The sequence below is a fragment of the Sceloporus undulatus genome, chromosome 6 (assembly GCF_019175285.1).
Source record: "Sceloporus undulatus isolate JIND9_A2432 ecotype Alabama chromosome 6, SceUnd_v1.1, whole genome shotgun sequence".
In the NCBI taxonomy this organism is placed as follows: domain Eukaryota; kingdom Metazoa; phylum Chordata; class Lepidosauria; order Squamata; family Phrynosomatidae; genus Sceloporus; species Sceloporus undulatus.
Genome location: NC_056527.1, coordinates 41,376,240 through 41,389,179, shown reverse-complemented (window position 1 = coordinate 41,389,179; position 12,940 = coordinate 41,376,240). Strand labels below are relative to the sequence as shown.

Sequence of the window (12,940 nt, the reverse complement as noted above, 5' to 3'; positions counted from 1 at the left end):
CGTGGATGGATCTGCTTGCATTCTCAAAATTCTGTTGAATCTACTATATATACTCAGTTCACTAAGTTTGTTAAAATGCAGTATCACCTTCTACTTTGTTGGTAGGTTGTTTTCTACATTCATAATTAGGTGACAGAAGTGTTTCAACCAGATAAAGTGTGTTGTTGTTGCTGTTGTTGTTTTTAACAAAGACAATTGAAAGGTGTTTGTTTATGTTGTTGAAACTGTTGTAAAACAGATAAAAATGTGTTTGAAAAACTACTTAAGATTTGGATCCAGATTTGCCTATCAGTATAAGAATTTAGTTTGTATTTCCATGGGAGAATACTTTGGAAGAAAATTTATGAGCATCATGTAGGTAGTTAATATGTTTATAATGTTTAGCATAATTAATTCGTGCAGTAAACTGTGTCATGGATCATTATATATCTTAGATAATAAATTAACTGAGAGTGGGTTCTGAATGCATCTTTTTTTAGTGAAATATGCTGATTTCACATGTTAACCTCCTGCTGTGGATTGAAAGATGTGTGTAGTAATACAGTGTGCTCTATCAGAAAATTGAAACTGTACAAGATATGTTTTTAATCTTCAGAATGATTATTGCAGAGTAACCTAGAAATCTTTTTGCCTCTCAGTAATATCTCAGGAAGCAGAATAAATCAAACTTCCATTCCTAATATAGCTGCTGTCCCATGGCTTTCAAAAATCTGGTTTCTAAGAAATGTACAATTAAAGGGGCAAAACAGATGGGTGGAAGGGACAGCTTGAAGCTGCCCCTTCTGAAGATGAATTGTGCCACAACAAACACATATAGCAGCCCCAATCTGCCTTTTCCCCAGCTGAAAAAGAGGTGGAAAAGATCTGCTTTTTTTGGCCAGGGAAAGAGAGGTTTTTCCCACCCTGCCGCAGCTCAAAGCCAGCTTCCAGATGCTGCAGTGGTGTGCAGCATCTAAACGTCACACCTCCACAGTGTCTTGAAGCTACCCATGTCCGGGTGGTCACCCAACGTCTGGGCGGCTTCAGGGTGGCGTGGGAGCTTGTACCATAAATGCCACGCTCCCAAGCCGCCTATACGGTGGCTTTTAGAGCCGGTCTGTTCCAAACCCTGGCTTTAAGTGTTCAGTATGGCTTTTATGATGTTTACTTTTAAATGTTTTGATCCGAATAGCTCTTTAGGATAAAGCATATGTTTTTCCTTTAGTTTTTCTTCTAATTAACCAATGCAGGACAGTGGTGGTCAAAGTGATATTTAGTTTGTCCTACAAATGAAGCCAGAGAATGGCATCATGGAGTCAAGTAAGTCTGCAGTAGAACCATACCTTATGAAAAACAAAATAGGTTTTTATGGAGACTCAGTGGCTACATGAAGTCACTGTGGCCACATCTGAGAAAATTTGCCTTTGGATTAAACTTGAGATCCAAGTCCGTGATCAGGAACCTCAGATTAGGAGATGTCCAAAACAATAGTTATGCTAGTGAGACACTTCTTTGTGTATAATACAGTTCTGAAAACTATGCAAATATAGGTGTTGGGAATTAGAATTTCTTATTTTATTAATTTTGTTTATTTATATCCCACCTTTTTCCTGATACAGGGACTCAAGGTGGCTAAGAGCAAATTTAAAACAATACAAATTTAAAACATTACAAAAACATATTTACAAGTATAAATATAACATTAAAGCAACCATTAAACAGTTTGTAAAATTAAAAATATTAAATATTAAAATAATAAAATGTGGCCCAAAACAAATAGGCCAAAATAGCAGCTTCTGGCATCATAGAGGGCATGAAGTGCAGATGACATACGTGGCAGAATTGGCCAGAAGCCACTCCAAAGCCGCCTAAGGCAGCCTGAACCTGCCGGCAAAAGGAGTGCCAAAAGTCCACTCCTACCAGCAGCCGATTTGGGACCATGGTAGCAGTCTGCTTTCAGATCGGGCCGTCTGGTTGCCACGGTCCCTGGCCAATCAGGGACTGATCGGGGCTGGAGCTCCAAGCCGCAAGCTGCTTCTTTAAAAACTGCTCTATGCAGGCACTGTGGCACTTCAGTTACAACCTGACTGCAGCTCCATGGACAAGTTGAAGTTTCTAAGCACTTTTCAAAGGCAGCCCAATGTACAGCGGGAAGTAACCAAGGCATGTACAACCATCCATGGCCAAATGCAGCTTCTCCAGGAGCTTCTCTCATCCTGGAGAGAAGTGACCAGTGGAGTCCCACAGGGTTCTTTCCTGGGCCCAGTGCTATTCAACATCTTTATCAATGACTTGGATGAAAGAATTGGGGGCATACTTATCAAATTTGCAGATGACACCAAACTAGGAGGAGTAGCTAATACCCCAGAGGACAGAATCAAAATTCAAAATGACCTTAATAGATTAGAAACCTGGGCCAAAACTAACAAAATGAAATTCAACACGGAGAAATGTAAGGTACTGCACTTAGGGCAGAAAAATGAAATGCACAGATATAGGATGGGGGTCACCTGGCTGAATGAAACTACATGTGAAAGGGATCTAGGAGTCCAAGTAGAGCACAAATTGAACATGAGTCAACAGTGTGATGCAGCAGCTAACAAGGCTAATGTGATTTTAGGCTGCGTCAATAGAATTATAGTGTCTAGATCAGGGGTAGGCAACCATTTTGAGCCGGGGGCCGGGTTGCTGTCCCTCAGACAACTGGGGGGCCAAAGCCAAAAAATAAATAATTAAATATATATATATATATATATATATATATATATATATATATATATATATATATATTTTAAAAAATTAAATAAATAAATAAACCAGGACAAATGTAGGACAAAATTTTCAAATGGTGGACACTTTTTAAAAAAAGTGGAGGACACACGAAAAAATGTGCTGATTTTTTAAATTTTTAAAATATAAATGCATGTTTCTGAGGCTTCTATAGACAATTGCCCCTGCGTGTGAGAGGCCAAAGGCTCCGGCGGCAATCGGCGGCAGGACCGGGCTGGGGCCAGTCCCAAGGCCTCACCAGGCCGCATCCGGCCCGCGGGCCGCAGGTTGTCTACCCCTGGTCTAGATCAAGAGATGTAATAGTGCCACTCTATTCTGCTCTGGTCAGGCCCCACCTAGAATATTGTGTCCATTTATGGGCACCACAATTTAAAAAGGATGTTGAGAAACTCGAGCATGTCCAAAGGAGAGCGACTAAAATGATGAAGGGTCTGGAAACCATGTCCTATGAGGAACAACTTAGGGAGCTGGGGATGTTTAGCCTGGAGAAAAGAAGGTTAAGAGGTGATATCATAGCTCTGTTTAAATACTTGAAGGGATGTCATATTGAGGAGGGAGCAAGCTTGTTTTCTGCTGCTCCAGAGAACAGGACCTGGAACAATGGATGCAAGCTTCAGAAAAAGATTTCACCTCAACATTAGGAGGAACATCCTGACAGTAAGGGCTGTTCGACAGTGGAACAAACTCCCTCAGAGTGTAGTGGAGTCTCCTTCCTTGGAGGTCTTTAAACAGAGGCTGGATGGCCATCTGTCGGGGATGCTTTGATTTGGATTTCCTGCATGGCAGGGGGTTGGACTGGATGGCCCTTGTGGTCTCTTCCAACTCTATGATTCTATGATTCTAGGTGCAGTTGGTGCACTAACTTTAACAATACACTCCTGGTCCTTACTGAAATTGGCTGCATCTGCACTAAAGAAATAATCCAGTCTGGCATCACTTTAACTGTCATAGCTCAGTACTATGGAATGCTGGGAATGCAGGAAATTGTAGTTTGTTGTGGCACCAGAGCTTTCTGACAGAGAAAGCTAGATGTCTCACAAAGCTACAGTTCCCAAAATTTCATAGCACTGAAGCCATGATAATTAAAGTAGCATCATATGGATACTGTATACACTTGACCTTACATATAGGTCAAGGGCAAGTTTTGGGGCCAAAATTATAGATTTTGATATGACCCATGGATAAGTCGAGGGTAAACTTAGGGGCATACAGCAAAGGATTTAAAGGACGAAGCAAAGCAAAACAACATCAAATAACTTATAAAATTCCAGCAGATATAACTCTTTATGCTCCTTCTTAAAGCTGGATGGATGAGAGCAGAGGAGGGTTGGTGCTTCCTAGACAGTGTATACGCGTGCCTTTCACCAGAGGATGATTCCTTCTTTTAACTAAGACTTAAGATACAATACTTACATTGGCCTGTGGATAAGTCGACTCAGGTTTTTTGGGTCAATTTTTGGGCCTAAATTTCTAGACCTATACATGGGTATATACAGTAATTTCTGCAGTAAGGCCTCTAGGCTCAGAGTAGAATCTAGAAATACCTCCCAAATGCAATTCTGTGTTTTCAGGGGGAGCATAACTTCATTCTCCTCTGCACCAGATCATAAGAATGCTTAGTTGGGCAACCAGTTTATCTTTTCTTGCTGCCTGCTTAACTGCATTTTAAGTCCTCTTATGCAAAGGAGAGAGAAGACTGTAGCCTCTTGAGTCATGTCAGATTTCCCATGCCCCCTACTAAGAGTGGGGAAACTAGGTGTGCGTATAGTGAGGAGACTTCCAAGGACTCCACTCCAGCCCATTCAAAATGTCTGAAAAAGAAATCCACCTTCATAAATAACCAATATAATCTTTTAGGCTCTTTTGGCAGCACAATTGGCCATTTTGCCCACCCTCTACCCTAGTGATACAGTTCTCTTGGGCAATAAATGAACATGAAGGTACCATTGTTTATTTGTACATATATTGACCATACTGAGAAGAAGTAAATGAGACCCTACAGCACAATTATGTTGTGTACTAGTAATTTGGGAAACTAAAGTTTGTTTTACAACCTCCATTTCCTTCTAGGCAAAATCTCAGGAAGTCTTTGATGAATGGGTAGCAAAGCTGCGCCATCATAGAATGTATCGTCAAAATGAAATTTCCATGTTTCCACATGATATCAACAATCATTTCTTCCCAGCATCACCATCTGTTACAGACTCCGTAACTGGCCTTTTGGAATCAACAGCCAGCAGAAAGGTAAAATAAAAATAAAAATATGTATTGTATATGAAGACTTTCCTCCAGGACAACCCCCCCCCCCAACTTTTTCTGTCTATCAACCCCTTTCATCTTGGGCAAAAACGCTAGCGCCCCCCCTCCCGTGCATATTTATTGATATCAAGTCTATCTCAAATTCAAAATAACCAGCCTTGGTTGCTTTGCACCTGATCATCCTGAGAGCTGCAACCAAGCAAGCTGGCTGAACAACTGATAATCCTCTCACCCATGCCACTCTCCAGCAAAGGTCAGTCCAGCCTAGAGGCCCCTTAGTCACTGCTCAGTCCCCTGCTCAGTTGCTACTCCCAAGGTGACCAGGTGTAAAGGGAGAAACTTCTCCCTGTCAAGGAAGGACTCTCAGTTATTCTTCATTGGGTCAAAGATGGACATAGCCAATGTGTGCATTGCGGGTTTACTGAGACCACATGTCCTAGATTGGAGACTGGCATGGATGGGGAAAGGAAAAATCAAGAATGTCAACAAAAGTTGTGCTTTTTCTGGAAACTGCATGGAATTTTGTCAGCCTGAAGACTTAGGCCCTATACTGACTGTTCCAAAAGGCCGGCCTATGGGCGGAGTCAGGGTGCAGCATCCTAACCCTGACTCTGCCCCCAGGGCACCATGATGCCATGCGCTGCTCCATACGACGGATGGCATCATGGTACACGTCCAACGCAGCATCCAAATGCCGCAGGCCCAAGCGTCACCACAGCTATGGCACCCTACAAAGGCTGGACGGGGGCTGCGGCATGAGGTTGCTGCAGCCCTGATCCAGTCAGGAAAGGAATGGCATCCCACTGTCCCTTAGGGGCGGTCTGTATAGCCCCTTAATGTTAAAACATCAACTCAAAATTTCTCCCAGGTTAACTAATGATAAAGTGTATGTATTCCTGTGCAGTTTTATAGAATACAAAAGTGCATTGTCCTCATTCTCCTTCTTCCTCAATCTGGAACCTGAGGAAATTAGGAATCTCTTTCCTAGACTTCCATTGATGGACCAATAATTCATCACAGACCAGCCTCTCCAACCTGTTGCCTTCATGGAAGGTTCCAACATCCATGAGCCCTCACCATTAACAGTGTTGGTGGAGATGATGTGAGTTGTCTGGATGGTACCTGTTTGGGGAAAACTGGTGCATGATAAACAGTCATTTGAAGTTTTGGTATATGGCAATTGTAATAAAAGTTGTTCTCCACTACCCTCGCAGAGGAGCACTTGTGGCTGGGTGTGTGCCATTATTCTGCCAACCTCCTGATTAACACTAAGACAGATAGCATTTTAATGTATACAGCCTTCATAATTTTGGAAGTTACTTTTGCAAGCCTCTGTACTGGTCTTTCAAATCCATATAACATACCAATATATATTGTAAACATGCTTTGGAATATATTGTTCAGTAATGAAATCTTGCCTCCATGAAACAGAGAGGCAGCCTGACACAACAAAATTCAGTACAGACTGGGAGTAGTATATCATTCTCCTGTTCAGCCAATGAGTCAAGGATTCCACCTTGGCTACAGTCTTCTGAAGATATGGAAAGATGCTCCAAAGGTAATTGTTCAAAAAGGAATTCAAACCTTTGAGTTATTTGGCATTAATAAAACATTTTAACATGTGAATCTTTGTCACATAGTTGTCATGATGCATGGTCCACTGCGTGTTCTCATAATTCAAATTTTAAAGCAAACCTTTATAGTTACAAATTGAGTTGGGAAGGGAACACACAGCTGAGCATTTTGAGAATGACAGCATTCTATAAAGAAGAAGCAGGGAGTGCTTTCAGAGCCAGATTTGTTCATGATAACCATCTTGGGGCTTTCTTGCCATCAGTAGGTAGGATCACTCCCTGCTAATATGTGGCTCTGCTGTGATTGCCAAAACCACATAAACACACACATTCTCATTCCTTCTCTCTCTCTTCCTCTTTGTGTCCCCTCCACCACCACACTGGCTCTCTCAGGATTTGCAAATCGTTCAATTGACTCCAGTAGAGATTTTTTAAAAGCTGTTTTGACACACAGGAGGGGAAAGGGATGTAGGAGGTGGGCCTCTGCCACCAGGTGGATGAGTTTTGGAGTACAGTACTTGTTAACATCATGGCCAAATGTTAACAGCTGCCCAGGGACAAAGAAAGGGTTAATTTGTATTAGTGACTTTAATATATTTCTGCATTAGTTTGGCATCTTGAGGCTGAGAAACAATATGAAGACAGGGAGCAGGGGAATGATTTTTTTCTGTTAATAATCTACACAGTTCTCATAGCTTGCACAGTTTTCATAGTTTTCTTCAGGGGTGGGGAATGGTTCATACCATGCATTTTGGTGTGTGTTTGTTTTTTGTTTTTTGACATTTTTTGTTTGCTTGCTTGTTTACTTGCTTCCTTGGCAAACTTGCTGGGGCTTCTGAGGACCAAAGCTTGAGCATCCCTGGAGTAAAGGACTAGCTATAGCCACCTTGTATAGGTAGAACAACTCCTTCAGTCCTGTTTAGATTTAGCTCAATTTTACTACTTCAATTTTGATTAGCACCCATATCACCTGGCATATTTCTGTAACAAAACACAAAGTTAAATGTGTGTTAGTAGCTCCTTGAAGCAAGTAGCAATTATAATGAAAATATATCTAGATAACATTTTAATGCTACAAATAAGGCATTATGTACACATTTCAAGTTGAAATTTACTAATAATCTGGATTCAGAGATATCAGTAAAACCCCTTTCCATCCTCCCTCCAAGTGTGATATAATAATTTAAAAATATATTTTAGAAAGTTGTTCTTGGCAGTGATAATGTATTTTGCTTTTCCATGTTGAGTTTGCTAAAATACCAGCACAATAGATTCATAATAGTTTCTTAACAGTTATTTAAAATCCTAAAAGAGTTTTTGTTTTATTTTATTGCTTATTTCCCACTTTTCTCCTTGAATACTATCAGGAACAAAACTATAAACTAAACAATTTAATCAAATTTACTCAATAATCCATAATAATAAACAGCTATACTGAAAGATCTAGAGTCTACCTATCTTCCCACACCACCCTCATTTTTATAAAGCCACTGAAAAATCTTTCTTTATTCCAAACAGAACTCTCCAACTGTCACAGCTATCTCTTGGAGATGAGTCAGCTTTTGCAAAGCATGGAAGTTCTCCATAGGACGTACTCAGCACCTGCTATAAATGCCATGCAGGTTAGTTGTGGAAATTGCTACTTTGGTAGGTCGTGCTGCTAGTTCATCTTAGCATTCTTCCTAGATTTGTGTCAAATGATCCTTTTCTTTTTCTCTCCTGTGTGCTGTTCTAAAGGGCATCCCTTTTGAAAGTCCTAAAAAGGAAAAAAGATCGCATAGAAGGTGGCGTTCCCGAGCCCTTGGTAAAGATGCTAAAGCAATGTTGCAGGTAACCAACCCCCCCCCCCCCCCCATCCTCTGTCTCAGTCTAAAATAGCAGAGTTTGGAAATGTTACTTCTTGGACCGCGGCTCCCTGAAGCCTCCAGGCAGCAGTCAGTGTGCTGGATGGAAAATGTGGGGAGTTGTAGTCCAAAACCCGTAATTTTTCAGGGCACTGTAAAATACAGAATGAGTATACTGGTGAAAAACAACTCATTTTCTCCAATATAATTCATAGTTGTAGTATGACAGATGACAGTAGTATGACAGATGGTGATTTAATTCTGTTGGTGTAAGCAGTGTATAGAACAAAAGGTGCTATATTAACTAGCCTACTGAGCTTTTCATTCATGCAGCTTTTAACAACATAGTAAACATATTTATCTTTAAAACCAGTTTCTTCCATTTGGATGGTGCTCATTTATTTGGGTTGTAGGGCTTGTGAGAGGGCAAGAGAGCAGAACAGTGCCATGCATAGTATCTTGGGCCAATACCAAGAATCTTTGGCAATGGGCTGAGAAAGACCTCCCTTAAGCCTTTAAAGGGAGCTGCCATTTGGGTGATGGAGAAACTAGCCAGATCCAAATCAAGGCAAAATTTTATACAAGCTATGAGACTGGGGTACTGGTCAATTGACTGGTCAAATGTTATCATCATCATCATCATCCAACATTCCATAATGTTAAGAGCACCTTTGAGTAATTTGCAACTTTTGCCTTTTTTTTAGTGCTTCCTAGCACTGTTTGATAGCAGCTGGGATGAATGATAGTCCCCTGTTCTATGTGAGCCTACCTAGCATGACCACATTAAAAATCAAAGGTTCCTGTACCTTTAATAGTGGTTTGGGTTAAGGAATTTCAGCAGGTATAACTTGTCATTCAGTTGCCTTTTCCACACAGCTATAAAAGGCAAAAGAGCCGTGTCCTCTTTTCCATGGGGAGGCCTTCTAAACCTACTCCTCCCTTTTGCAGGCAAACATTCATCATTCTTCAGTTGTCTCTGAAAGTTTATGCTGACCTTCTCTATTTTAACTAATTCAGCTAGCTTCTCTTGCTGGTCTTTTGCTGCAGCTACAGCACTCTCTGAACAGAGTCACATGACTTGGGTATGAAGCATTGACTAAAAAAGCATATGTAAGCAGTTTTCAGAGAGACACTGTTCTGAGGTTACTTGCTAGCAAGAATTTTAGCCTCTGTGATGCCTGCTAGGCAGTGCAAAGGGCCAGAAGATTAAAACAAAATCCAGCCTAGCTAAATTTGCTGGTAATATTCATGTTTGTGAATTGTCACAGAGAACTCAGTGCACACCAAGGCATTGTGACAGTGGTAATTCATTTGCAATATAGTGCATGTGTGTGGCGTGTGAAAGATTTGTGCTTTTCTCTGCTGCTCTACCTCTTACCTCTGTCTAGAAAAGTAGGAAAAGGAAGTGTCTGGTGCTATTTTTTGCTGGTACCATTTTTAAAGGTGTATTTGGTGGGCAGGGTGTGAGTTCCAGACATACTGTGTGTGCTGTTTGCTTGCAAGTAATTTCAGACCTATGGCAACTTTAAGAGCAACCTATCATGGGGCTTTCTTGGCAATATTTCCTCAGAAAAAGTTTGCCATTGCCTTCCCCTGAGGCACATTAGTGATACCGGAATATAACTCAAAGCTCCTCTCAGTCAAATAATAGCCTGCTGTCTTGGCCCAAACCATCAAACATGTGTAGCAATTATTGGGCCACTGTCACAGAAAGAAGGATAAAGGGTGTTCTCTAATCTCCCAATTTCCATTCATCAGGCCAGTTATTTTGCTCATCTCAGAAGCATGTTGTTTGTGGAGCATTCTAGAAGAAGTAAGGAGTTTCCATCTGTGGGGAGTGAGGTGACTCAGTCTGCACATGTTCAGGAGAAATCAGACCACCTTAGAATGTTCTTAAAAGATGTCAGCATATTTGCAGATGAAAGGTGGCAAAACTTACAATTGGCCCAAGTTTTAAACTGCTACCTAGTGGTCCACCATGCACTCTGTAAAGCATCTGGGGGAGTGAATGAAGTCTTCTTTTATTTCGTGAGGTTAGCATGTTCTTTGCTTTCATTGGGGGAGGGGAATAGCACTTTTAAATGCTTACCTGTTATTTGGCCAGTCAATTGACCAAGTTTTTTGTTTTTTGTTCTTTTTGCTTGTAACCGGTCAAACGCTAACCCCTAATAAACTGCCCAATACGCTTTTGCTGTGGCCACACTCCAGCCTAGCAATCCTGCCCCTTACCTTTTTTCTCCCCACACCCCTAGTCCCCTGAATTCAGCAAAACGTTTAATGAGGAGTTGGAGCACAAGTTTTCAGGTGAGTAATTGATAAGTAACTGCTTCCCCAAATTAAGTGTCTGAAATAAGGTAGGAAGTTTGAATGGAAAGAAGAAAGCAAGAAGGATTTGACAAAGTCCAATGGATGAAAAGAGAATATACTCTAGAATCATAAGGGCCATCACCATTTAAACATGAATAAACTGATACTAATTATAACTGCAATATACGTTACGCATAGCCTGAAATTATGATAACTGCAATATATGTGATGCATAGCCTCAGATCATCCTTTTCATTTTTTTAGAGGCACTGGGAATTCCAGTATAAAATCAATAGTACTTACATTTGTGTAATGCTAATGTTATGCTAACAGTATATTAGATACTATAAAACAGTGGTCCCCAAACTGTGCCTTTGAGAGATTTTGGACTTCAGCTCCCAGACGCTTCAGCCATGTTGGCCAATAGTCTGGGATTCTGGGAGCTGAAGTCCAAAATCCTTTAAAGAGCACAGTTTGGGGACCACTGCTGTAAAACATACTTAATTGGTTAATTTGGGCCCACTAGAAGAACTGAAATTGGCTTTATTTCACATTTTGTTTGTATGTTTTTTTGTCTAGCTCAGGTAGTAAAGCAGGCTAGAGAAGTTTGGAATTAATGGGCGGATAAAGGGAGACCAAGGGGACTGGCCAATACATAGTGAGGATGGGTACATAAAAAAAATCAAGTGACAGCAGAACTTTAGGTATGGTGATGCTGGGATTATTTCACAAAGGTTTTACATGACAATTTGGATAGTGAGGTAGGAGGTGGAGAGAACTTGATTAATAATAATAATAATTAGTGAGGAGCAGGCTGTTTGAGGAGTGTGAGGAAGCTCATCATAGGAGAGCATTGTTACCAGATGAGCTTGTGCAGAATAGAGAAAACAATAGAGAAAAGAACTATCAATGGGAGAGTTTGCAGACTGGAACTGGAGTGGGAATCAGGCAACCACGCAAATATTCCTGGATTACAACTCTCAGAAAACCTGGGCAGACCTAGCCAATGATGAGGATTGTGGGGAGCTGTAGTCCATTAATACCTGGAGGGGCTTCATGATTCCACTTGGAATTTGAAATTTGGCTAGAGAAGGATGTTATGGCAATGGGTTAAAGACAGGAGTAATCTGGAAGAAACTAATATGTAAATCTAAATTGGAGAAAAAACTGCAGAGGAAATTGTCGGCAAAGACTGAATGTACAATGGCCTGTAAGACAAGTAGCACCATTTAACACCTAGGCAAAACTTCCAGGCCTTTCATTAAAGCTTTGTGCAACCCACATGACAAACCTATATAACTTCTTATCTTTTGATTTACAAGAGTAAATAGCCTCTTTTAAATCAATACATTTTTGTCCCTTGGTAAATCTTGAATCTGGTAATCTGGAGTCATTATTATTATTGTTGTTGTCATCATCATCCTCATCGCCATCATTGTCATCACAAGCTGGTGTGTGTGTTCTTTGTAGGTACCAAGTGTTCTTTCTGCTCCACTGAGACTGCATGCTTCCAATCCTAATTTATCTACATTAGATTTTGGTGAAGAGAAAATTTATTCAAATGGTTCTGAAACAACCTCAGAATTTTCGAAAATGCAGGAAGACCTGTGTCACATAGCACACAAAGGTAAACCAGATTTTATTTACTGCGATTGGAATAAAAGTAATAAAAGCTATTAGAGTTAAAAAAAAAAGCTATTAGGGTTGTGAAAAATCCAGTAAAATAAGAGTTCACTCTATAGTTGCTATTTTTTAAGCCTTTTTTTCCTTTAATATGTTTCTCTGTCATCCTTCTGAAGATGAAAATTCTTTCTTTCTTTCTTTTCTGCCCTGCCTAACAAGATCTCAGGGTGGCGTATGTATCAAATCAGTTTAATCAGTTTAAAACAAAACATATGAAACTGTATTTAAGCCCTGAACTTTATTTTAGCACAGCTTGAACCAGACTAGTTACCCTATCTTACAGTTATGGTCTTCTCTGAATTAAGGCATAATTTTGTTTATTCAGGCATATTATACAGTCCCCCTATAAAATGGCCTGTATATATTAAGATGCATTTTATAATAACTTCTCTTTCATCATACTTCCTTGCCACTGGTTTTTATTCTCCCCTCCCTCTTAAAAAAAGCCTAAGAGATTTTATGCTGAATCAATTCCATGTAGACTGAATAGTCTGGAGTAATGGT

General features: G+C 40.4%; 1 protein-coding gene across 1 annotated transcript in view; it reads left to right on the top strand.

The window, feature by feature from the left end:
* The window catches only part of OSBPL3 (oxysterol binding protein like 3), an 87,689-nt gene that overhangs the window by 36,323 nt on the left and 38,426 nt on the right, over positions 1-12,940 (top strand). The window contains 5 exon segments of the mRNA XM_042474699.1: positions 4,840-5,013; positions 6,460-6,586; positions 8,121-8,224; positions 8,340-8,432; positions 12,224-12,380. Of these exon segments, the coding sequence (XP_042330633.1) occupies positions 4,840-5,013; positions 6,460-6,586; positions 8,121-8,224; positions 8,340-8,432; positions 12,224-12,380 (655 nt within the window).